The sequence below is a fragment of the Cryptotermes secundus genome, unplaced genomic scaffold, assembly GCF_002891405.2.
Source record: "Cryptotermes secundus unplaced genomic scaffold, Csec_1.0 scaffold27, whole genome shotgun sequence".
NCBI classification, from domain to species: Eukaryota; Metazoa; Arthropoda; class Insecta; order Blattodea; family Kalotermitidae; genus Cryptotermes; species Cryptotermes secundus.
Window position 1 is genome coordinate 1469768 of NW_019745078.1, and position 23241 is coordinate 1493008.

The 23241-nt window shown below is 41.3% G+C and overlaps 2 protein-coding genes across 9 annotated transcripts in view; one reads left to right on the top strand and one right to left on the bottom strand.

The window, feature by feature from the left end:
* Positions 1-23241, top strand: part of LOC111874820 (protein PBDC1) — a 751412-nt gene that overhangs the window by 329708 nt on the left and 398463 nt on the right. For all 3 annotated transcript variants that reach the window (XM_033755624.1, XM_033755625.1, XM_023870635.2), the window contains one exon: positions 97-175. The gene's annotated coding sequence lies outside the window, so the exon portion shown is untranslated. The remainder of the gene's footprint in view (positions 1-96; positions 176-23241) is intronic.
* The window catches only part of LOC111874817 (transcription factor collier), a 376238-nt gene that overhangs the window by 313738 nt on the left and 39259 nt on the right, over positions 1-23241 (bottom strand). For all 6 annotated transcript variants that reach the window (XM_033755619.1, XM_033755620.1, XM_033755621.1 and 3 more), the window contains exon 4: positions 15566-15621. In XM_033755619.1, coding sequence (XP_033611510.1) covers positions 15566-15621 — 56 coding nt within the window. The remainder of the gene's footprint in view (positions 1-15565; positions 15622-23241) is intronic.

Sequence of the window (23241 nt, forward strand, 5' to 3'; positions counted from 1 at the left end):
GGCATATTTACATTTTTTACTCTATGTCATAATTTTCTGCCTTGCAGTGGGCCAGCCATAGTCAACGGTTCCTAACGAAAGCGTTCAATGTTTCAGAATTGGACCTGAGACTGAATCGGAAGAGGTCAGAGGCTCCAGTCTGTAACGGCTGCTGAAGAAGTCATCCGTGTAAACGGTCAGTTGATTTTCGTTAGTATCAGTATTCGATTCGCCGTGTTTGGGCAGCAACTTCTCCGACTTTACTGTGAGGCAGATTGCCTAAACGGATTCTCTTAGGCGCGTAACTTGGCTGCAAGTTTGTGCATTACGAAATGGCTGTTATTGGCACTTTACGGGTATATTCAGGGACTAAGATTATGTGGTACTGGTTGTACATGCATGTACCGCGCTGTAGCACTTTATGGCCAGAACATAACTCTCTCATAGAATAAGTTCTGCAAATTAATACAGTGTTGTTACATAGCGTCACTTCATCTCCCAAATCATGAAGAGTTCATGCCTTGTCCACTGCGTATGGATGAGTCACACTAGCGTTAAGGAGCTACCAGTTTATAACACGTTTCCCGGAGTAATAGTTTCATGGGAGTAGGTTTAACCTTCTCTCTTCAAGTGGAATCACACAGCATGGTATTCATCCCACTGATATCAAGCCATACGCTGTCACGGATCATTACGTTATAAACAGTGGAAATACTGACACAGCTACTTTGCTCTGTTGCTTATATCCACATTGGGAGAATTTTCGTGGACGGAAGAGAGAATGAAAAACAGAAAGGGAAGTTCGCACTACTCATCTAGTCTGTCCCAACGCTTATCCGTCTTTCAAATGGTCCCTTTGTACACCTAGGTTACAACCATGTGATTTGAAATATGTGAAAATTTTTGGACTCTGCTGTTTCCCATTCTCTTCAAGTGTATTTATATAGGCTTTTATTTGCTATATATATATATATTGATATTCGGTTTTAAATATAAAAATGGGACATTCCACACGACAAATTATTGAAAACGAAACAAACTAGATATTACAGTATCAACATTCGTTTATTTGCTCAGATATCAGACCTACATGTTTCGAATTTTATTAGGTTATCTTCAGGTATACATGAAACGACAGTGGTAAGTTTTCGAGTATGCTAACGCATTAATATGGATCCATATTTTACATTAATAAGTTTTAAACTACCACAATTTTTAATTCAAATTTTAATCGAATAAACATATATGCGTTTTTTAAATGTGGGTCACTTGATACCTTAAAAAGAAGGCTCTATTTCGACTATTTGAATTTTCATATAATTCTTGTTCTTCGAGAAACAAATTTAATTACCGCTTAAAAGTGTAGAAATTGCATTTCTTGTAGAAAATTTCTAGTCCTCGTCTTCCGTTACTTGTCGGTTTAATATTTTGCTCAACTCTCTTCGTCTTAGTATTTACAGACATTTTATTTTCTGTCATACCTAAATATAGATATTAAGTTAAAGGTAATAAAAAAATATATTTGCTTTGTTTCTTTCAACTTTGAATTCTTTTATCTTCATGAAACCATGGAACTTATTTTCCGCTTCTCTTTAATTTAATTTAATTTAATGTAGCTGAGAAGCAAGAAGCGGATATAGAGGTAACAGCATGTAGCTTTGACACAGTTGAATGTGTCAGTGAGTGTATCAACAAATGAGCATCAAGTCGCGTGCCTGCGTCTACACGCTCCATTTGTTCTCGGCAAGCGGTCGGTTACCACGGCAACACGAGAGAAAGAAAGAGATAGCACGTTTCAGTTAGAGAGCGCAAAAGAGAAGAGTTGAGTTCACTAACGATGTTTCCCCGTAACAACATTGCATGACCCTCCTGCCATTACGCTACTGCTGTGCATTGAGATGTGAGAGCGACAGGAGACGCGAAACGTGTAGAGTGTGAACTGCAAGTAACAGGCCTATCAACTTAACCTGAAACCCACTTAATAAGCTTACAAACGACAATCCGCAATAATTTTAAAACATAAAGAGTGGTTTGTATAGCCGTCTGCCTCCACCAACCACTAACGTGTATGAAATGACTCGTGTTACTTTATTACTTTACAAACGTAGGATTATTCCATGCTGTTTATTAACTTCCGGCCAGACCAAATACTAACATGCCATAAATTATACTCTCTGACCTATTCTGTTAAAGAATTAATAGCCTAATTTTCTTTGATACGAGGCACACCACATAGAAAACGATGTTTCCAACAGTTCTTCGTTGCTGAGGGAATGTTGTGCTTTCCGAGCCGTTGCCTAGTAACGATAGCTGGGATACATATACAGATACACAGGAATTTATGAAGTAGGCCGTCGAGATTGGCTCAGGTGTCATGATATTGACACGATTTATGGGCATGACTGATAAGTTGGATTGGTAATTGGATTTATTGATCACTCCTTGTATAATCACTCGTAAACACAATAAAAACCGAAGTGAACGGAGTTCATGGAGGTAGGCCTAGGCCCACTGGGGCTGTAGTGCCAAGAAAAAAAAACAGAATAAATCTTCAGCCGAACAATTCTTCCTAGACTCTCTAGGACTCACTCAATTCTGACTCAAAGTCAAAGTCACATTGCGACTGACGGCCAGTCAGTGAGTCCTGGTGTCGAGCCCGATCTGGGATTCATGACCAGATATTGATTATTACCGTTTGACAGTTACGGTCTTGCTTCTGTGGGACGCCCTCTCTGACGAGAGGACGGCTCTGTCTTTTGAATATACTGCTGGCCCTTGCCAGTGCAGTCTTTCTTAGGTCCGAGTCCCTTGGGATTCGCGACCATATTTTACTGTCTTAGATTTGAGACTTCCCTTTTCGTCGCCTCCTATGACTCCCAGGGTCACGGATCACTGGTCACTGGTCGGACCTCACGGACATCACGTCCATTGCTTACTGATATCGCGTATTGTTGTAGGCCTTACCTAGCAACGGGCTGTGTACCCGGAATCTGTCTCCGCGGAAGGTGTATTCAGACTTGATAAGGGGGACACACAAACAGACACACAGCAAGGTGATGTCATAAGCCTGCTCTTATTTTTTTTTTCAAAATAAGGAAAGTAGGCTAAATTTCCTTTATATCATTTGGAAGGATACCTTGGACGGGGATCGACCCCTCCTTTGTCCTCTGCCTAATCAGGATAACGCAGAACAGCGTGCGCATAAGACTAGACTCCTAGCTGTGTTCCTACGAGCTTTCCCAATTTTCGAGCTCTTCAAGAACTTAAACAGCGCGGCCTATGTGAGTGGCTGCATTAAGTGTACAGAACTACGTGCATTACTTAATGTTGTATGAAAATTCGTCTTCCTTTATGTAGAAATCAGAAAAAAAAAAGAATGGTGCAAGAGATGAGAAGTAAATGATAAATGCATAATATTCCATGGTGAGTAGCCTGGTCCATAATTTCATCTCTTCGCCTATTCTCATAAAATTAAATCAAGAATGACTATACGTCGTATGGCGGAGCGTCCAGAACTCCTACGAGAAACAAAAAACAAATAAACTCTCATCTTAGGTCTAATATCTCATTAAGCAATGCCACTTGACAGACCTAAGACGAGATATGAGAAATTCATTTAAATGAAGAAAAGACAGTGGTAAATTTCGGGTTTCATGCCGACAGATTTCTTATAATATAAATTCCACCGTCAGTACTACTATAATTTATTAACTTATGTTCCACTACATGTTTCGACCCTTATAGGGTCATCCTCAGGAGTTGTGATTTACACATTTTCACTATTGAATTGTAAAGCATGTATTCATATTTACAGACATCAGCTTAAAATTAATACTTTCTGTGTATATTATATTCTAACTTATAGATATTGATTTAAATAGGAAATATGTATGAAATAAGTTAAAAATTAAAAATTAATTTAGAAGTGTCGTGTGCTGTATTCATTCTAGTGTCTGTTGCTATAGCAGACCACGCATATTTTCGTCTGATTCTTCTATTATTGGTTAGATTCGTTTGTGTTAACTGTTTGTTGAGCACGAATTTATCTTCTTTCTTATTGCCAGGATGTCGATTGTTAGTTTTGTTGTGTCGAAACATGTCGTGGAACATAAGTTAATAAATTATATTTGCATTGACAGTGGAATTTCTAAAAACAGCAGATTTCTTGATCACAGGCAAAAGAGTCCGCCGTTTACGAAAAACTCAACCAGGAAGAATTTAATTAGTGGATTAATTACGTTGATAGGTTATATGAGCATGGATGTAGTCTGCAAGTTAACAAAGGGCACTGACGTTGCTGCCATCATGTTATGGCTTTCATTTGTCGGACATACTGTACTAAATCGAAAGAGATGCTCTACAGTAAAATGAACCCTGCAACTTGCATTAGGTTCGCTTCCAACCCCCCCTCACAAGAAGCAATGTCTAATTAGAGCCTCAGAGATCCTACTTGTTGAGGTTATACCGCTTCTTTCCTTATCTCCTATTGTCTTCGTTTTCTTTTTTTCATTCATTCTCTATCATGCTTCTAATTGAGCTGTCTTCTCAAACGCCGTGCCTTATTCTTGCCTTATAAGGAGTTTATGTTCATATATATTTCACAACTCTTCTCACACATACACTGTGTCTCGTTTAGATCCCCTGGCGTTTATACGGCGTTCGATAAGGTCCTTAATGACTATCCTTCTCTCTCAGCTCCTCTCAGACAAGTGTAACCTTTTCCACTTCTCTTGTTTTAATGTTTATTCTCCTTTCAATAGTAGCAACTCTTCATTGCATGTTCCAGAACGCACCAGCTCCCTGCTGAGGGTGGTGTGAGCCGTGGCAATGCGTCTCCATCGGATCACGCTGCCGGACACTTCTACCGACTTGCCTCGCGCAGTTTTAGCCCCAGAACTTTAGAATCTAAATCAGGGGGCGCAAATTGTAGCGAATTTAAATTTGAAAATGTGGTAAACTTTATTTCGGTCTGTAAGCATGACGCAGGTATTTATACGGATCATTATTATTACAGCCCTACTACTGTTATTGAGAAATTGTAGTCTATTTTTCTTATTTTCAAGAATAAAATGAAAGTTACGAAATCATCTTGCAGTCTGCTTGCCCCCCCCAAAAAATTTTGCTAGGTAACGGCTCAGACGCAGTGTTCTCTATGCGGTCTGCGTCTATAAAACACTCACTCTGAAGCACAAGGAAAGTAGGTGAGCAGTTCTTCTCAGAAGTTCTTGCATTTTTACCGTGCCCTTGTAATATATGTAAATAAATGAAACTTAGTTCAGAACTAAGCGGCCTCCATAGTCTAGAGGTAACGTTCCCACCTCATGACTCGTAGTACGCGGGTTCAAATACCCGGCGGATGTCTCGAAATTTTAAGGGCGGAAAAATTCAGGGAACAAGTCCTCCAGGAGGGACTTTAAGCCGTGGGTCCCGTGTCGTAGCTTTACGGCACGTAAAAGAACCTCATATCTCCAAAGGAGTTCACTGAGCCAAATTAACGGACGTTTCCCGCCCAACAGCAGTCTCTAATACCTCTGGTAGATGGGGGAAGCATTATAGTGTAGCGTGTTTTGTGTGTCACGCCACAAATAAGTTCACGCCATTGTCCCAATATAGCAATACCGGTAGGATATAGAGACTGCTAGAAATCATAAAGGGAAGCACAATGGACCAATACAGGTCTCAGTGCATGGGGAAACCCACCCTCTCCAATAACTAACTAACTAACTAACTAACTAGTTCAGACCCAATAAGCCGGATTGCAGTGGTTACAGGACGTGAAACCGGCAGGCATTTCAGGAACAAAAGAGGGAATATCTGAAAGACAAAATTGATGAGTTTCCAATGAACAGTAAGAACAAGAACATCAGAGACTTGTATAGAGGAATGAATGACTTTAAGAGGGGTTACCAACCTAGAAGTAACTTAATGAAGGATGACAATGGTGATCTGCTCGCAGATTCCCGTTAACATTTTGAATAGGTGGAGGAACTACTTCTCTCAGTTATTCAGTGTACATAGGGTCAGTGATGTTAGGCAGATAGAAATACAGCTGAGCCGTTAATACCTGATCATAGCCATTTTGAGGTTGAAAGCGCTATTGCAAATTTGAGAAGGTATAAATCGCCAGGTAGTGATCAAATTCCGGCACGTCTGATTCAAGCTGAAGGTGAAACATTACAGTCTGAGGTCCATAAACTCATTAGTCCTATTTATAATGAGGAAGAATTGTCTGAACAGTGGAATGAGTCTATTATTGTACCAATTCACACAAAGGGCGATAAACTGATTGTAGTTAATTTCATGGGATATCACTATTATCAACTTCATACAAAATAGTATTCAAAATTTTTCTCTCAAAGTTAAGACAATATATAGATGAAATTATTGGGGATCATCAGTGTGGGTTTCGACATAACAGATCAACTACTGATCGGATCTCTTGCACTCGTCGGATACTGGAGAAAAAAATGGGAGTATAGTGGGACAGTACATCAGCTATTCATAGACTTCAAGAAAGCCTATGATTCAGTTAGGAGGGAAGCATTGTACATTATCGTAAAATTTAGGATACCCATGGAACTAGTTAGGTTGATTAAAATGTGCTTAAACGAAACGTATAGTAAAGTCCGTGTAGGTAAACATTCTTTCTAGCATCTTTCCTATCAAAAATGATTTAAAGCAAGGAGATGCTTTATCGCCTCTCCTTTTCAACTTTGCTTTAGAATATGCCATTAGGAAGATCCAGCAAAACCAGGTGGGACTGAAATTAAACGGGAAACATCAGCTGCTGGCCTATGCTGATGAGATAACATCTAGAAATAAACACAGAGAAAGCCAGAAGGAAAGGGACCACTAAGAAGACCTAAAAGTAAGGGGAAGCATAACATTAAAATGGATCTCAGAGAGATAGAATGGGGCAGTATGAACTGAGTATTGCGTATTTGAGATACTCGCAGCTTCTCAATAAGGACCTAGCTCATTGGAGTTAGTTAATTAACCGAAATTAAATTTAAAATCTGAACTCCGCTGTGGTAGAATTGAATCCGATCCGAAGTTAAGACGGAACCTCAGCAACTTCCTAATAAAATGGCAACTGGCGTACAGTATAATGGGACATCGCCGTATAGAACTCAGCAACATTGCTCCGTGTACGGGGACTCGCATTGAGGCTTCGCTCAGACTACCGACTATTCTGACATAACATGTCTCTAGCTCTCCCAACTCCTGGAACAAAATATGTGTCGTGATACATGTAACCATGTGACGACCACTTCATAATTCATAATCGTCTGATTGTGTAACAGTTGTCATTATATAACCCACTGAGCTGGCGAAGCGTTCTTCCTCTTCAAGAGCTTCATTTTAACAAATGCAATATTTTCAAAATAATTTTACTGCCCACATCACGTGCATTTCCCTTGGAAAGAAATTATCTAATTTAAGAATACTTTATATAGTAAGCGATATAGTGGTCAGAGTTCCTGGCTACAGATACAGAGGTCCCGGGTTCGATTTCCGAAATTACCAGATTTTCTGAGAAGTAGTGGGTCTGAAACGGGGTCAACTCAGCCTCGTCAGGATAATTGAGGAGTTACTTGAATAGAAGAATAGCGGCTTCGGTCTAGAAAACCCAAAATTAACGGCCGTGGGAATTTGTTGCGCTGAACACGCCACACCCTCTATCCGCTAAAGTTGACACTAACTCCGCCGACAAGCAGCGTTCTCTCGGTCGGTATAGTTCGCTTGCGGTCTAAAGCCACGGTGTTTTGTTTTTGTTTTATATAGTAGGCTATGGTCGTCTGTACACTGAAGCAGTGTACTGACCTCCGTAATAAGAATATTTATTAGTTTTATATTTCATTCAAAGTACGACTACCTACTTTCACAGTTTCTCTATTAAGTAGTCCAAAATATCTCTTGTGGGTTATTAAAATCTTTTCAATACATGAAGGAAAAATCTAATGAGATTTGATGACATTATTGAGATAAAGTCGGTAGTAGAATTTTAAAGAGAGAAATGTTCCCCATCCTGGTAGGGACTTAAAGAAGGGCAGCTTAACGTGTTTAAGTTCTGAATCTAATTTTAGTCCATCACGAAGCACGAATGTTGGGAGAGGGGGAGAGAGGAGTAGGGTGGAAAGAGAGTAAAAATTAAATTCCCCTCACAGAATTGAACATAAACGCAAGGAATAAGGCAGAAAGGAGTAGAGAAACGACTTTGACCCCCCCCNCCAATCTTACACAAGAAGGGAATTCTAGGAGCGTGGCATGAAGGCGCACGTAGGTCTGTATACAGGACTCTTTTTGTACTGCAAAAGTGAAGTTTGTTTATACCGTCCTCTTATACAAAGTATCCCAGGAGGAAAGGTCAATATTCTGGGAGGTCATACTATCGGTCATTCTAAGCAAAAAACTTTGTATGTACATGTGTCCTATTCCTAACAGTTTCCGAGATAAGAGTTATTTAACTGTAAAAAAGAAGGTAAAGATGTCCGTTTATCAGGCCGTGGAGACCCATAGTGTTGTGAGACGTCAAGGCTCCCACATTTTCTAAACAATCAGGTCACAGATGGCAGTAAGAATGTCAGCCTTACGCGCCGGCCGCTCGTTACCTCCCTGAAGTTTCCTGGTGCTCATTTCTATTAGAGGCTGAGTCGACCTCAGTGTCATGGTAATGCTGGAAGGGTTAGGTGAGGGTAAAAGGTGAAGGTATCCCTGTATCAGGCCTCGGAGGCCCATTCGGTTGTGAGACTTTGAGGATCCCACATTATCTAGACAGTCGGATCAAAGATAGCGGTATGGTCAATTGAAAAATCCAGTATCCTTCCAACTTGTAACATAGTGCATATTACATACTGTTTCCAGTACCGGTATTTATTGTTCAAGTGAGAAAGTTGGGGCGGAGAACCTAGCATAACAAATATTCGAAAATTCCACTGTCAACATCAGTGCACTTTGCAACTCGTGTGAGGACATGGCGTACTGCTCGCCTGAGTGCATCTTGATGTTCCTTTATGCGGGCCACTACATCCGTAATTTTATCTTGGAAATTTTTTGAAATAGGACACACATAAATTACACGTTTTTGCTTAGAATGACCTCCCAGAATATTGACCTTTCTTCCTGTGATATACTGTATATCGAATGTCTAATACAGTCGTTCTTTTACGAGTTTCTAAGGAAGGCTACTCAATCGGCACGATTTTAATGACCAAGTGCGTCGGTCAATCCGCTGGTTTAATTATATAACCAGAATTATGGACACTAATGACCGGCATTGAAGAAACTCTGTGAGAACCACATATCCTTGTGGTAGCCTCGCCCTCTTGAGACTTAAATGCCAAACTCTCGGTACCACAAATTAGGGAGGCGACAAAATTAGCGTAGTTTTATGTAAACCATGGTCCCGGAAAGCTGCGTATAAAGAGATTCTTAGTGGAACAATGAGAAGCTCCATAATCCATATTATTCACAAGATATTATCGGAGACATTAACTCAAGAAGGATTTGATGGACGGAAAATGTAATGTAAATGAAGTAGATTAGAAATGTATAGAGAAGAGAATTCAGAAAAACGATAAAAGTGAACCCCTGTAGTGTAGTATACAAATAGTTATTCTTTATTAATTTATAGTTTATCTTACTACGCTGCCAGTGACAGATTATGTCGGGTTGAATTTTGGGATGATAGGTGAATGATTAATTATAAAGAATGTGGAATATTGAGGTCGTGGGCTAATCTGAAGCATTAGGCCGACGTTTTCGTAGAAGGAAAAGCGAAACCACGAAAACCTCAGTCAAAGTTGCTGATTTCCAGCCAAGATTTAAATCCGAGGCTTTCGATACAGCAGTGCTATCCACTCGGCCGCAATCATCTGTGTATCTAGTGTTGACTAACTCTATATTCGTGAACAGACTATATAACTGCATGTCCGCAAGAAATAGAACACCCTCTAGGTAAAATGCCACTCCATTGAAACTCCTTGCGAATGTGATTTATTACAAAAAAACAAACTCCTTTACCTGTAGTCCGCAAGGGAACTATACCGACCTAGCGACCGCCGATTGTCAGCGAAGTTAGTGCCAACTTTAGCTGATAGAGGGTGTCACGTGGTCAACGCAACGGATCCCCCAAAGCCGTTAATCTCGGTTTTCTAGACCTGAGCCACTAGTTTCTTCAAATAGCTCCTCAATTATCCTCACGAGGCTGAGTTGACCCCGTTTCAGACCCACTGCTCCTCAGAAAATCTGGTAGCGCCGGGAATCGAATCCAGGGCCCTCTGGATCTGTAGCCAGGAACTCTGACCACTAGACCACATTAAAGTAAAGTAAGTTAGGGTCGGAATTCTCCAATCTGTGAGTAAACCTTTCTAAAGCTTTATCCCTTAGAATGAAATTGTAGTAGCGTACTGCAGCCACTCTTGCACAGAGGAAGGACTGCAGATAAGAGCACATGATTTTACAAGTAATTCCGTCTCGCTGTAATTCGAAGTAGCAATTCGAGGCTGTGCATTTTAATAGTCCGTGGCTTATTCCGTTGTACCTTCCCCCCCCCCTTTTCGAGCTACTCAGATATTTTCCTCTTTCTCTAGATTCGCGCATTTCCGAAGGAAACTAGAAGAGCCTAGAGAGGTAGTGCCAAGGCGTGACAGTGATTCCCCTTTTCATATGGTTATGCCAATCGCAAGCAGGGAATTGTAGGAAGATGTTTCTTGGAATTGTTGGTTGTTTCATTTCTATACTTCCTCATTTCTTTCCTTTTATTTCTTTCTTGATTTCTTCCCTCTTTTACTTCTCTGCTCTACAGCTCGGTTCCAGATATTTTCGACGATTTTATCACGACAAATGATATGAATTCTTGACGACGATATCAAATCAAAACCTGATTCAGGAGGAAATTAAGAGGAGACCGAACTCGGGTAATGCTTGCTACCATTCAGTCCAGAACCTTTTGTCTTCTCATCTGCTGTCCAAAAACATAAAAATTAGAATATACAAAACTATAATTTTGCCTGTGGTTCTGTATGTATGTGAAAATTGGTCTATTCTTGACCTTGGCACTAGACAGAGGTGAGTTGTCAGCTTTACCCCGGTGAGAGAGTCCCGGTACCCACTGGATAGGAGACTGGGTGTGCCCCAGAGCCGATCTGGTTGACGTTAAGGAGAGAAAAATATCTCGCCCCTACCGGGAAATCAGTTCCGATCGTCCAGTTCATAGTTCGTCCCTGTACTAACTGCACTGTCCCAGCTCAGGACAATTGCAGTTGGTTTGTACTTAGCAGAATTCGAAGCGAAAGTGTGTATCCTCATGCAGCGCGCTTCTGTCTGCGCTTTCATCTGCAAAACGTTCCTTTCAAAACGGATGGCGGATACAGGGTCACAGAGCATTTCCAGCAGCTTAGCTTTGCTGTTATATTTAAAAGATTTAATGCCTTCAGAAACATTCATAGCAGAACCACGCAGTTTCCAGCACACTTCAATAAAGATAAGTGAAAAACAGGTTCGCTTCCTAATTTGCGTATTCATGTGCTTGTCGCATTCATTGGATTGTAATTTTATTCTTTTCGCTCTTCTTTTGCCTTCGTAAACACTGTTTCATTTTCTTTTCATGTCTCTCCTTTCTCTCGTCTTACCATTAAGCTACCCATTCAGTACACCCCACACAATTCTTGTTGCAGTGCTGCCTAATACTTATTTTCTTCTAATTTGAAATCACTCCACTGATTTCAGCAACAATTGAAAGCAGGACACAATGCAACAATCTTGTTAGACGTTTCAATTTGCTTTTAAGCGTTCATTGCCAAATACACAAGTATTGAATTGTGGTAAGAATATGTAAGTAAAAGTAAATATTAATCTATTCAAATTTTTTATATTGTAAACAATTTAAAACATCTAACTACAAATTTTATGCGCAACATCTGCGCTAAATTTTATGCAGTGAATTTCATAACATCACTTTCATAAAACTTGAATTCGAAGATTATCAGTTTTCTTTGATATGACTAAACATTGTGTTTCCCGTGTCATATTATACATTTCCACTCTGGTTAAGGATTAATGCGTTAAAAAGTAATGCGTGACTAATAATATCAATTGTGTCCTACACTCCTTCGTAGTTGTATTAAAGCTTCAGACGCAGTTTAAAACTCCTGTCTGGGGTTTTCAGCCCAAAACACCCCACTAGGCTAATTCCATGAAATTGTTGACGAAGGAATTAATTTCGCGATAACTAGTCTGAAGTGAATTCGAGAGGTACAAGTAGTTAGGATCCCTGCCAAGTGCGGCGTCCTTGTTCATGACCCTCATACTTGGCACCTCCATGACGGATCGTCGCAAATTACTGGTTAATAGTCCATTTTCTTGTATTCAGGAGATTACAGATTCGAAATTCAGCTGGGAAGCTGGATGTATAGACTTAGGTCTCCACAATAGAGTTTCTGTGATCCCAAGAAAAATGCTGGCAAATTATCCTGAAATGTTCATGAGCGTATCCTACCACATTATTTCAAACCATCCTTTATAATCAATGTATACTTTTTCATCGGTTGACAAATTTTCATTAAATACACATGAAACAAACATCAGTTCACCATATTAACACTCGCTTCAACTGCCGTTTATCTCGCATCAAAATTCACAACATCCAAGACGTTAGTTGATTAATACGAAACTGTGGAAAATGAAAGTACTGTGGGTTACGCGCGATTATGCAAAACGAATTATTCAAGACTGGGCAGATAAATGACTGCAGCGTGTACCGAGAATGAGTTGTTATATTGTCCCTGAAAGAATTTTCCAATTTGACCACATAAAACAGTAAAACTACCCCTACAACAGGCCGTGAAGGCCCATAGGTTCGTGAGACGTCGAGGCTTCCACATTTTGTCTAGACAATCGGCTCACAGATGACGGTAAGTTTGACAGCCTTACGCGCCAGCCGCCCCTCACCCACCAGGAAGATTCCTGGTACTCATTTCTGACAGAGACTGAGTCGACCCCAGGGCCGTAGTGCGGCTCGAAGAATTAGGTAAATTGAAAAAATCCACCTCTTCGGGACCCGGACCCGCGACCTTTCGGCTTGTAGCATAGTGCCTCAAACAACTACGCTAACGCGAGCACGCAATTTGAAAACACAAAAATAAAGGTAAAGTTGTCGCTGTGCTTAACTGATTAAGCACTATTCTATGAAGGCGCCTGGGGGAGTGGGTGTATAGATCCACATATTCTTGATCTCTGCACTAGTTGGAGGTGAGTGGTCAGCTTCATGCCCCTGACGCGTTACCTCGGGGAAAGAGGCCCGGTACCCACTGGATAGGATATTGATTGGACCCCAAAACCTGTCTGAACCACCTGGAGAGGAGAAAATTCTTGCCCCCCCCCTGGACTCGAACTGCAATCCCTCGGTCATCCATCCCGTAGCCAGTCACTATACCGTCTACGCTATCACATCGTAAATTTGAACACACAGGGAAGTAAGGAAGGTGAAATTTGGAATATGTACAAGTATCTAACGATACTTAGAATGACCACAACATCTGTAATTAAGAATTTTGTAATGCGGCAGTTGATGTAATATTGACCTGTGATTCAGTTACATTTAAGACACTCGAAACTGTTTTTTCTTTTCTTTTCTTTGGGTTAGCCCAACCGTAATACTTCCCTTTATTGTCTGGGAATTATGTATTTAGGATCCTACTTCCGTACTGGCTATTCTAAGAGATTCTCCTGCTCTCTCCTCATCAGTGAGTCACAAGATATGTCGGAGTAATATATGAAATTGAGCTACAAGTTTCGTCCCATGCTCTTCATAATGTGTCTTTGTACGGTGAATAAACTCATAACCTGACATGTAATCGCAAGCTCATAAAGCGACTTCGCTTAACTCCAGACTAAATAGTGAAGTTTAATAATGAAAGGAAAGCTGCCTATCCAACTTCCTGCATCAGAACATTTTATACACAAGTCGATGTGTTAGTTGATGCTGGCATAGTAATTACTGTCTGCAGCCTTGACTGGCTCTGTGTTCTATTGGTCAGAGTTCCTGGCTACAGATCCAGAGGCCCCGGGTTCGATTCCCGGCGCTATAAGATTTTTTTAGAAGTAGTGGGTCCACTCAATCTCGTGAGGATAATTGAGGCGCTATTTAAAGGAAATGGCGGCTCCGGTCTAGTAAACCGAAATTAACGGCCATGAGGATCCGTTGCGGTGACCACGTGACACCCTCTATCCGCAGAAATTGGCACTAACTTCGCCGACAAGCAGAGGTCGCTCGGTCGGTATAGTTCGCTTGCGGACTACAGTCCACGGAGTTTTTTTTTTTTAGTTTTTTGTAGTCTTGATCCCGTTTGAACATTAACTGGAATTTATTTTGTAAAATATGAAACCAGGCAGTTCAGTCAAACTTCAGTTCTTCCTTATTCCCATACAGGAAACCAATATCTTTCTCCATCCTCTTCCTACCGTCTCCTTCCCACACACTCTTCACCTCATTTTACCTTTCGCTTTTTCGTCCTGTCTCCTCCAAATTGCAGATTCAACATTGTCAGAACTGTGGCCCACAGTGGCACAGATCCTACCAACACGGAAATGTGTCTGGACGGCCTGATTATCACGAATATTCTTCATCAGGCATGTACGAGCATACTCTGGATGGCTTCCATAACAAAATGGTGAATAAAATCGAAGAAAAATAGTAGAATTTCCAGTTCTATATCAGTGGCGAGCGGAAACCCAAATTTGTTACTGTTTCGAACATAGGACAATGGGTGATCCTTGCCTGGTAGTTGTGAGGAGGGCCTAAAACCAGTGACGATGAGAGAGGCCTTTAGCATATTATGATACACTAAAATGGGACTGGGACTTCGATGAATAACTTTGCGCGACCTAGGGTGGACGAAACGCATTTGAATAAATGCCATGCCCTTTTAACCGTGACCATTGATGGAAAGCTAGTTTTTAGCATAGTGAGATCAAATTTATTTGTCTCCCCTGTAGTATTTGGTGTGTATAATTGTACACCTCTCAAAATTTCTAGAACTAGCACAATTTATTCGTGTCAGCTATCGGAGAATATAGTGACTGCTGAAGTGCCTGCACTTTACTGGCATGGTGATTTAAATTACTTGATAGGCTTGTTAAGAATTATTATTATTATTTTTTTTAAGATAAAATCCAGGACATTGTGATGGGACATCCAACACGCATCGGAGCGAAAAGCAACGCATACTAAGTCTTGATAGGAAAGCCTAAGGAAAGAAATCGCTTGGAAGGCGTAGCTAAGGATGAGAGGGTAATAATAAAATGGATCGTAAAATACTGGGATGAGAGTGTGTACACTGGATTTATCTGCACAAGAATGGAGGTTAGTAGTTGACTGATTTGAAGATCTTGACTAACTGAGCAATGGTAGCTTCTTAAAAACGAGGTTGCAGTTTCGTTCAATCAGTGAGCAGCAGTAGGTGGTTAAAATGATGCAATCAGGCAACCAGCGGTCTCATTTCGAATAAGAATCATAGGAATTCCATTTACAGTTCATTAAATTGAGGTTCAATAGGCTGTGAAGCGTGTTAAGGAAGAGTCTTACCTGTTTCGTGACGGAGTCGATAAGCCTGACGTAAATATCTTGCTCTTGGCGCACTCCTGAAACAAAGAACCAGCCAATTCAGTGCCGAGAGATCAGCCATGTCAATGAATTCTGTAGTCTAAAATGGGCATGTATACGTATACATATACATACATAAATGCGTAACGCCACCTGCAAAGCTGCAGGCCTATAATCTAAGGCATGACGCCGTGTAGTCCGGTGAAAGTCAAGTTTTGGAGGAACATATCTCGTAATGCATGCACCATGCTGGTTTCTTTCTTGGCTTAATCTTCAATCCTGAAACTGAAGATCACATGTTCCTCCGAAACGTCTGTTGACTTCCCTCGGGCTACACTGCAATATATCCCAGAAAGTAGAAAACTTTTTCAAAATATACATATTCAGAAAATCGGAATTGAAAAATTAAATAGCGTCATATCTGCTTCATTCACTCACTCACGGAGCTGAACCCTTCTAGAGGAGCTGCAAATTGCGCAGCTACTCAAAAACTTCTTAGTATCTTATGGAACCCGAAGGTTCATTACCGTGTTCGCAAGAGCCCCACACTGGTCCCTATTCTAAGTCAAATCAATCCAATCTATACCACCCCAAACTATCTCTCCAAGATCCTTTTTAATATTGCCACCACCTACGCCTTGGTCTTCCTAGTGCTCTCTTTCCTTCTGGCTTTCCCACCAAAATCTTATATGCATTCATATTGTCCCCCATTCGTGCTACATACCCTGTTCATCATATCCTTGACTTGATCATTCTACAGAGAATTACTGGAGTTTTGGACTTTTCCATCGTCCGGAAAAGTCCAAAACCCCAGTAATTCTGTATGTCATCCACCATTGTAAAAACCCTTTAGAATCTACTTGATCATTCTAATTATACTTGGAGAAGAGTACAAGTTGTGAAGCTCCTCATTATGCAGCTTTCTCCAACATCCCTTCACCTTATTTCTCTTCGATCCAAATATTCTCCTAGCACCTTGTTCTCAAACACCTTCAGTCTATGTTCCTCCCTTAATGTCAGAGACTAAGATTCACACCCATACATAACCACAGGTAAAATTATAGTTTTGACCACTTCTGTGTTCTAGTGTTCAGAGCTCCTGGCTACAGATCCAGAGGTCCGGGTTCGATTCCCGGCGCTATCAGATTTTCTGAGAAGTAGTGAGTCTGGAACGGGGTCCACACAGCCTCGTGAGGATAATTGAGGAGCTGTTTCAAGGAAATAGAAACCCGAGATTAACGGCCGTGGGGATTCGTTGCGCTGACCACGCGACACCCTCTATCCGCTAAAATTGGCACTAACTTCGCCGACAAGCGGCGGTCGCTATGTCGGTATAGTTCGCTTACAGACTCAAGCCACTGGGTTTGTTTTTTATTGTTTGGTATATTTTAATTTTTATGTTTTTGTGCAGCAGACATGAAGTAAGTAATTGGAATTCCCACCGCGGCGACCCGGTTTCGATCCCGGGTCTGGTCAAGTGAGATTTGTGGTGGTCAAAGTGGCTCTGGGGCAGGTTTTCTCCGAGTACTTCGGTTTCCCCTGCCAATCTTCATTCCACCAATTGCTCATAATCACCCTCACCTATCATCTTGGGCAGGTACAATAGGCCAGAAATGGCCGCAGTACAAGGGACTTAGTCCCAACCCACTAGCAATAAAAAAGGAAAAGGAATTTGAAATTGCAGTGAAAGACATCAGTGCTGTCTCAGTAGACGACTGATTCGGAATGTACAGCGACTTCCCTTGCAACAAGCCCATCGAGACTCCTCGGTATCCGCTACAGCGAGAGATTGTATATACAACAAAGTGGGCCATGCCATTTTTTAGTCTCCTTGGAGACCATTTGCCGGATTATTTTATTAGAAATAAGGAGCAGAGGAGAAAGTGGCGGAGGGGATGGGGTTCTCGAGGGACTCGGCGCGCTGCAAATGAGATAAATAGCGAGACGACGCTCCAAGTCACGGCAAAAGAGGTGTTGAGCGGGAGGTATAAGGAAGAGAACTCAAGGTGCTAAAGACGTGAGATGATACAACTGTTTGTTACGGCAACGAGGGAGTGTGGTATCTAGTGCAGATTTTTCTGATAGCGAGGACACCTTCGCTTCTTTGAGGCTTATGCATTTCACTCAAACTCGCCCCTTGAGGAAACCGTCTATAAAATTACCGTTTTAATTTATATACACCTGTGTCTGACACTAAAAGCGTGAGGTAACGGTACATTTACCATACTTATAAATACAAGTTTATGAGCAGAAAGCTGGAGAATATTTCACAATAGATTTATATAGTAATTGCTTGTCACCGAATATTATTAAGGTGATCAAGTTAAGGCGGATTATAAGTACAGAACGTGTAGCACGTATAGGTGAGATATAAAATGAACACAAATTTTAAGTCAAGAAACCTGCCGAGGAGAGTCTACGAGAAAGAACAAACAATATTTTACCAAAAATGGTAAACCGACTGACCGACCGAGCGACCGAGCGACCGCCGCTTGTCGGCGAAATTAGTGCCAACTTTAGCGGATAGGGGGTGTCGCGTGGTCAGCGCAACGAATCCCCACTATTGTGAATTTGGGTTTTCTAGACCGGAGCCGCTATTTCCTTGAAATAGCTCCTCAATTATCATAACGAGGCTGAGTGGACCCCGTTCCAGACCCACAACCTCTCAGAAAAAATTTGGTAGAGCCTGGAATCGAACCCGGACCTGTGGATCTGTAGCCAGGAACTCTGACCACTATACCACAGAGGCGGTCGGTACATTTCGCTTGCGGACCAAAACCTCGGAGTTCTTTTTGTTTTGTTTATAAGTGACTCAGGATAAGGCCGTGTAGATGGATCTTGTGATAGTAATAAAGCTTTGGGTTTCATAGAGAGCTGATATTTTTTTAACTGCTGAGTGAGTGTCATCTTCTAAGAATCAGTCTTCCCCATGACGTCAGTTATACATTTCTTTGTATTCCATTAGAACTTTTGAGAACAAGCTAAGTGTTTTTAGCTTAATCCTGGTGTGTATAATTAGTAACACATATCTCTCGCTCCACACTTCCAGTGTGTGTTGATTGCTTCTGGCAACCATTACCCAAAATGTCCGGCTACTATCAGCATTGGGCATAATTCCTTTTTCTTGCAGTCAAACACTAAGCGATCCTCGTCAGGCAAACCACTCAGAGCGATCTGCTACATATCTCTTCCATAGTTCCTAATTACTAGATAGACAAGCGGATGGACAGACGGACGAAGCGAAGTACTCTTCCTCCTTTACGAATGAAACATCCTTAATGGCACATGTCTGTAGTGAGCTGTGTGGGCTGTTACTATTGTGTTATAATAATAAATTTATAAGAAGCTTTGCGAAATCATACCAATGTCACATTTACAGCATTTAATGTGTTTCTAATTCAGAAACATGCGTCATTTCCGTATTGTTTTACGAATATTATCATTGAGATATAAGCAAGTGCTTATTATATGGTGCGTGCATGTGTGTATGTGTTTGTATGTGTGTGTGTGTGTATGTGTGGAGTTCAGAATGATGACAGAAAAAATATGCGGAAGTTGCATTCCAAATTAAAATATATGCCTAGGCATACAAAACGAAAGAAATAAAACACCGTGTCCTGTAGTCTGTAAGCGAACTATGCCGACCGAGAGACTGCCGCTTGTCGGCGAAGTTAGTGCCACCTTTAGCGGATACAGCGTGTCACGTGGTCAGCACACCGGATCCCCACGGTCGTTAATCTCGGTTTTGTAGATCGGAGCTGCTATTTCCTTGAAATAACTCCTCAGTTACCCTCACGAGGCTGAGTGGAACTCGTTCCAGACCCACTACTTCTCAGAAAATCTGGTAGCGCCGAGAATCGCACCCGGAACCTCTGGATCTGTAGCCAGTTACTCTGACCACTAGACCATAGAGCCGGTCTATGAGCATACACATACTCTTCAAATATGTTCTTCCGAATATTCTTTGCCACAATAACGCCGATGTTCATGGCACTGTGCCGTGAAGACAGATGGAGAAGTGAAGGCATAGCTTTACTATTCTTGACCTCGTCACTGTCGCTTTAACTTCTGTATCCATTAGGAGGTTGGGTGGGTTCTGGAGCCGGCCTGGACACTGTGTAGTAGAAAGATACTTTTGCCCCAACCAGGAATCCAATCCCGGCTCTTAGCCTGTCGGTATACCAACTGAGCTAGTAACAATAATTCTAGTGATACAGAGGAAGTGTCCTTCTACGAAGATTGAAGATATGTGAGATGTGTAAGCCGAAAGAAGTAAAACGCAGCGAAATACATCTCTTCCAGTTCGTTGGCTCGTCCGGTAATGTTATATTCATAATAATGCTAAGAAGATTTGTTCCCCCCACACCACACATTTTAATCTATTTAGTTACATAATAAGAGACTGCGGTGCCACTACATATATATATATTGCACGACGTTTCCGGTGCTGCAGCTTTCGAAAGGATATTTCTCATGTATGCACAAGAATGTCAGCCAGTGTAAGCGAGCAGGGACTCCCATAACAATGATCTTGTGCAAACAAGGAGAATTCTACCGCTGTTTTCGAATTTTTCCTCAGATCTGGTACCAGTCTTGCACAGACCCCCACGGGGGTCCCTTCTCTAATCAACTCCTTCTCATGTCATATTCCGGTTCTCTGTTTAAACTCCTGACATGAGCTCTTCGCATGTGGATCCCCGAGGTACGCAGTTGCTATATCTACCTATGCAAACGAGTGCTGTCCTCTTGTGACATTCTTTTTCTCTTCTGTGAACGTATTTCATTTCATTTGTTGGAGAAACTCAAGCAGTTGACTTAGGGAGTAACTCACATATTTGTTAATTTAAAATATGGTCAGTGTATTACAGTTCCATCCATCCATCAGTCCTATTAACGGTTCCATTTTACCGTGCATATATTCAGCTCAGAAATAAGCAGATGAACTTATTCCTCTATAGAGACACTCAGTTCCTGTTCTGCCGTTTGTCATTATCTCCATGACTCCAGACTTCCAGCCGTTTTTGTATTCTGTTTTAGCCAAGAAATCATCCGTCCGCCCATCGACTCCCACTTATCAGTGGACCAATTCATCGGTCAGTTAATTATTCATTGAATTCATCCACCCATTCTCCCCACCTCTCTTCAGTGTCCACTCACTTTGTAAATTAATCCATTCTCTCATCCATCCATTTAGCCAAACCATTAGCTGACTATGTTTTTGTACATTCACAAACACACACACTCGCAAATGTATATTGGGGCGAGGATCCAACTATCTGTTAAAAAAGTAAAGCTATCCCTGTAACGGGCCGTGAAGGTCCATAGGGTTGTGAGACGTTGAGGCTTTCTACACAATCGGCTCACAGATGGCGGTGAGGTTGTCAGCCTTACGCGCCGACTGCCTTCACCCTCAGGAAGATTCCTGGTACTCATTTCTGTTAGAGGCTGAGTCGACCCAAGGGCCATAATGCGGCTGGAAGGATTAGGTCAATTGAAAAATCCAATAATCTCATCGGGAATCGAACATGCGACATTCAGGCTTGTAACATTAGTGCCTCAACCAACTACGATTATTCGAATTCGTGAACCGAATAATCACTCATTCCATTTGTTGAAGAAGTTCGCCTAGTGCACCAAATATGATTTAGTAAAATTATTATGAGCGGTGAAATGGAATATTTGTTCAGTTATCCTCTCGATCTCTCACCAGTTCCACACAACCCATAGAGACGTCAGGAAGAGATTGCGCCTACTTTCTTTTTCTTCCTTGGCACTACAGCCCCAGTGGTCCTAGGCCTACCTCCATGAACTTCTCCGTTCACTTCGGTTTTTCTAGATCTTTCACATTCGGTAGGACTCCTTTGGCGGGTGATCAGCTCGTCGCAAGGCCTCTACCTACGAGTATACACAAACACAGAAAAACGCACACACACAAACTAAACATCCATGCCCTGAATGGGATTCAAACCCACGATGCCGGTTTCCAAGCGAGCGAAGATAATAAATGCCTTAGACCGCTCGGCTGCCGTGACCGGCCCCTACCTTCTTTATAACTCTATATATATATAATTGTCTAAGATCTGAGGACCATGCATATGCAGCTATGAAGAGCTATGTCTCCTAAGGTGGGACGTTGTGTAGTCTAGCAGATGTTTAACGACGTTGCACAGAAACGTGCTGTCTCCTTCTTCAGAGTAGACTCCCCTTGTTTCTCTCTGCATATTTTGCATGGCATACTCTTCGGCCCTGAAGATAGGGGCAGCAGAACAGTATATCCGTAAACTTCTGCCAGAACGTACGTGAATGATGTCACATTCCAGAAGATAGTAATTTTAATTGTATGAAAGTTCTAAAGAAGTGATTGGATTGGAAACTTTGCCAGCACCCTAAGTACCCTGGCTTCAGATGTGTGGGGTTCCGAGAATGCCGCAGTAATGACTACAAGGACTGAAACAGAATAAAACCAATCTCTTCTTCATCGACGTCATTGTTAATTCTCTCGTTTCGTTCCATATAAATATCCGCGGAAATTTATAGAACGGCATTATATACTCAGTCCATTATCAATATTACTGTCATTATTTTCTCTATGGCTATGCTCCAATTATCAAATACAATCATCTGTATTTACCTAAGAAATATCTAAAGGGAATTGCGCCTTCAAGTATCCCATTTTTCCTAATCTGTTTAGAATAAAAATAGTAGTTGATTTATTTAAATAATTTTCCTAGGGAGTAAAGCGCGGCCGGCGCGTAGGGCTGACAATCTTACCGCCATCTTTGAGCCGATTGTCTAGATAATGTGGGACCCTCAACATCTCACAACCCTATGGGCCTTCACGGCCTCTTAAAAGAATAGCTTTACATTTTACTTTTTATTTTCCTGATAAAATTTATTTTGAAAAGAACCTTCCGGGTTTCAACGAACTATATGCATCTTACGAAGCCCCTCGCACTTCAGGTCCAAACTCGCCTTCAGTTGATGCGCCCTGCTTTTACGAACGAGGCAGTGCTCACCGAGTCATTACGGTACAACCAGCAGTTTTAAAGGAAAAGTCAGTATCGCGTATGTTGATACTTAAATTGTCACAATGATATTGGTTCATGTGGTCTTTCGGGTTATGTACCATGTAGTCTCGTAGGTAGGTACCAACATTTTGGTAGAGCATGCCGGGTCCATCATCACGGAGGAAGAAGGTTACAACCTAGCTATCTGGATCGAGCGATAACATGTCTGACTTGCATTTTGGAGGTCCCAGTTCGAATTCGGTAGGGACACAGACTATCCTGATTGAGGTTTCTCGTAGTCTTCCCCAGTTCCTCTAGGCGAATACCTGCATAGTACCTTCATTTAGGCTACGAATATTTCCTTCATCCAATTCCATTCAATATTCTCTATTATCTCTCAGTGTCGTTAAACTAACTTCAGAGAAACGAATAAGAAAGTTATGTTAGCTTATATATGTCCCGCATTTAGGTTTTAATTTGCTTCATGAGTTGATAATAGTGAATAATCGGAGAGAAAATCATAAATAACAGCAAATATAACCCTTTGAATATGTAACGACAATCTATGAACTTCAGAATTTATTTATAACGAACTAGATGTGAAAATTAACGTTGAATTAAGTAAATAAATAAATGGTCTTAGAATATTTG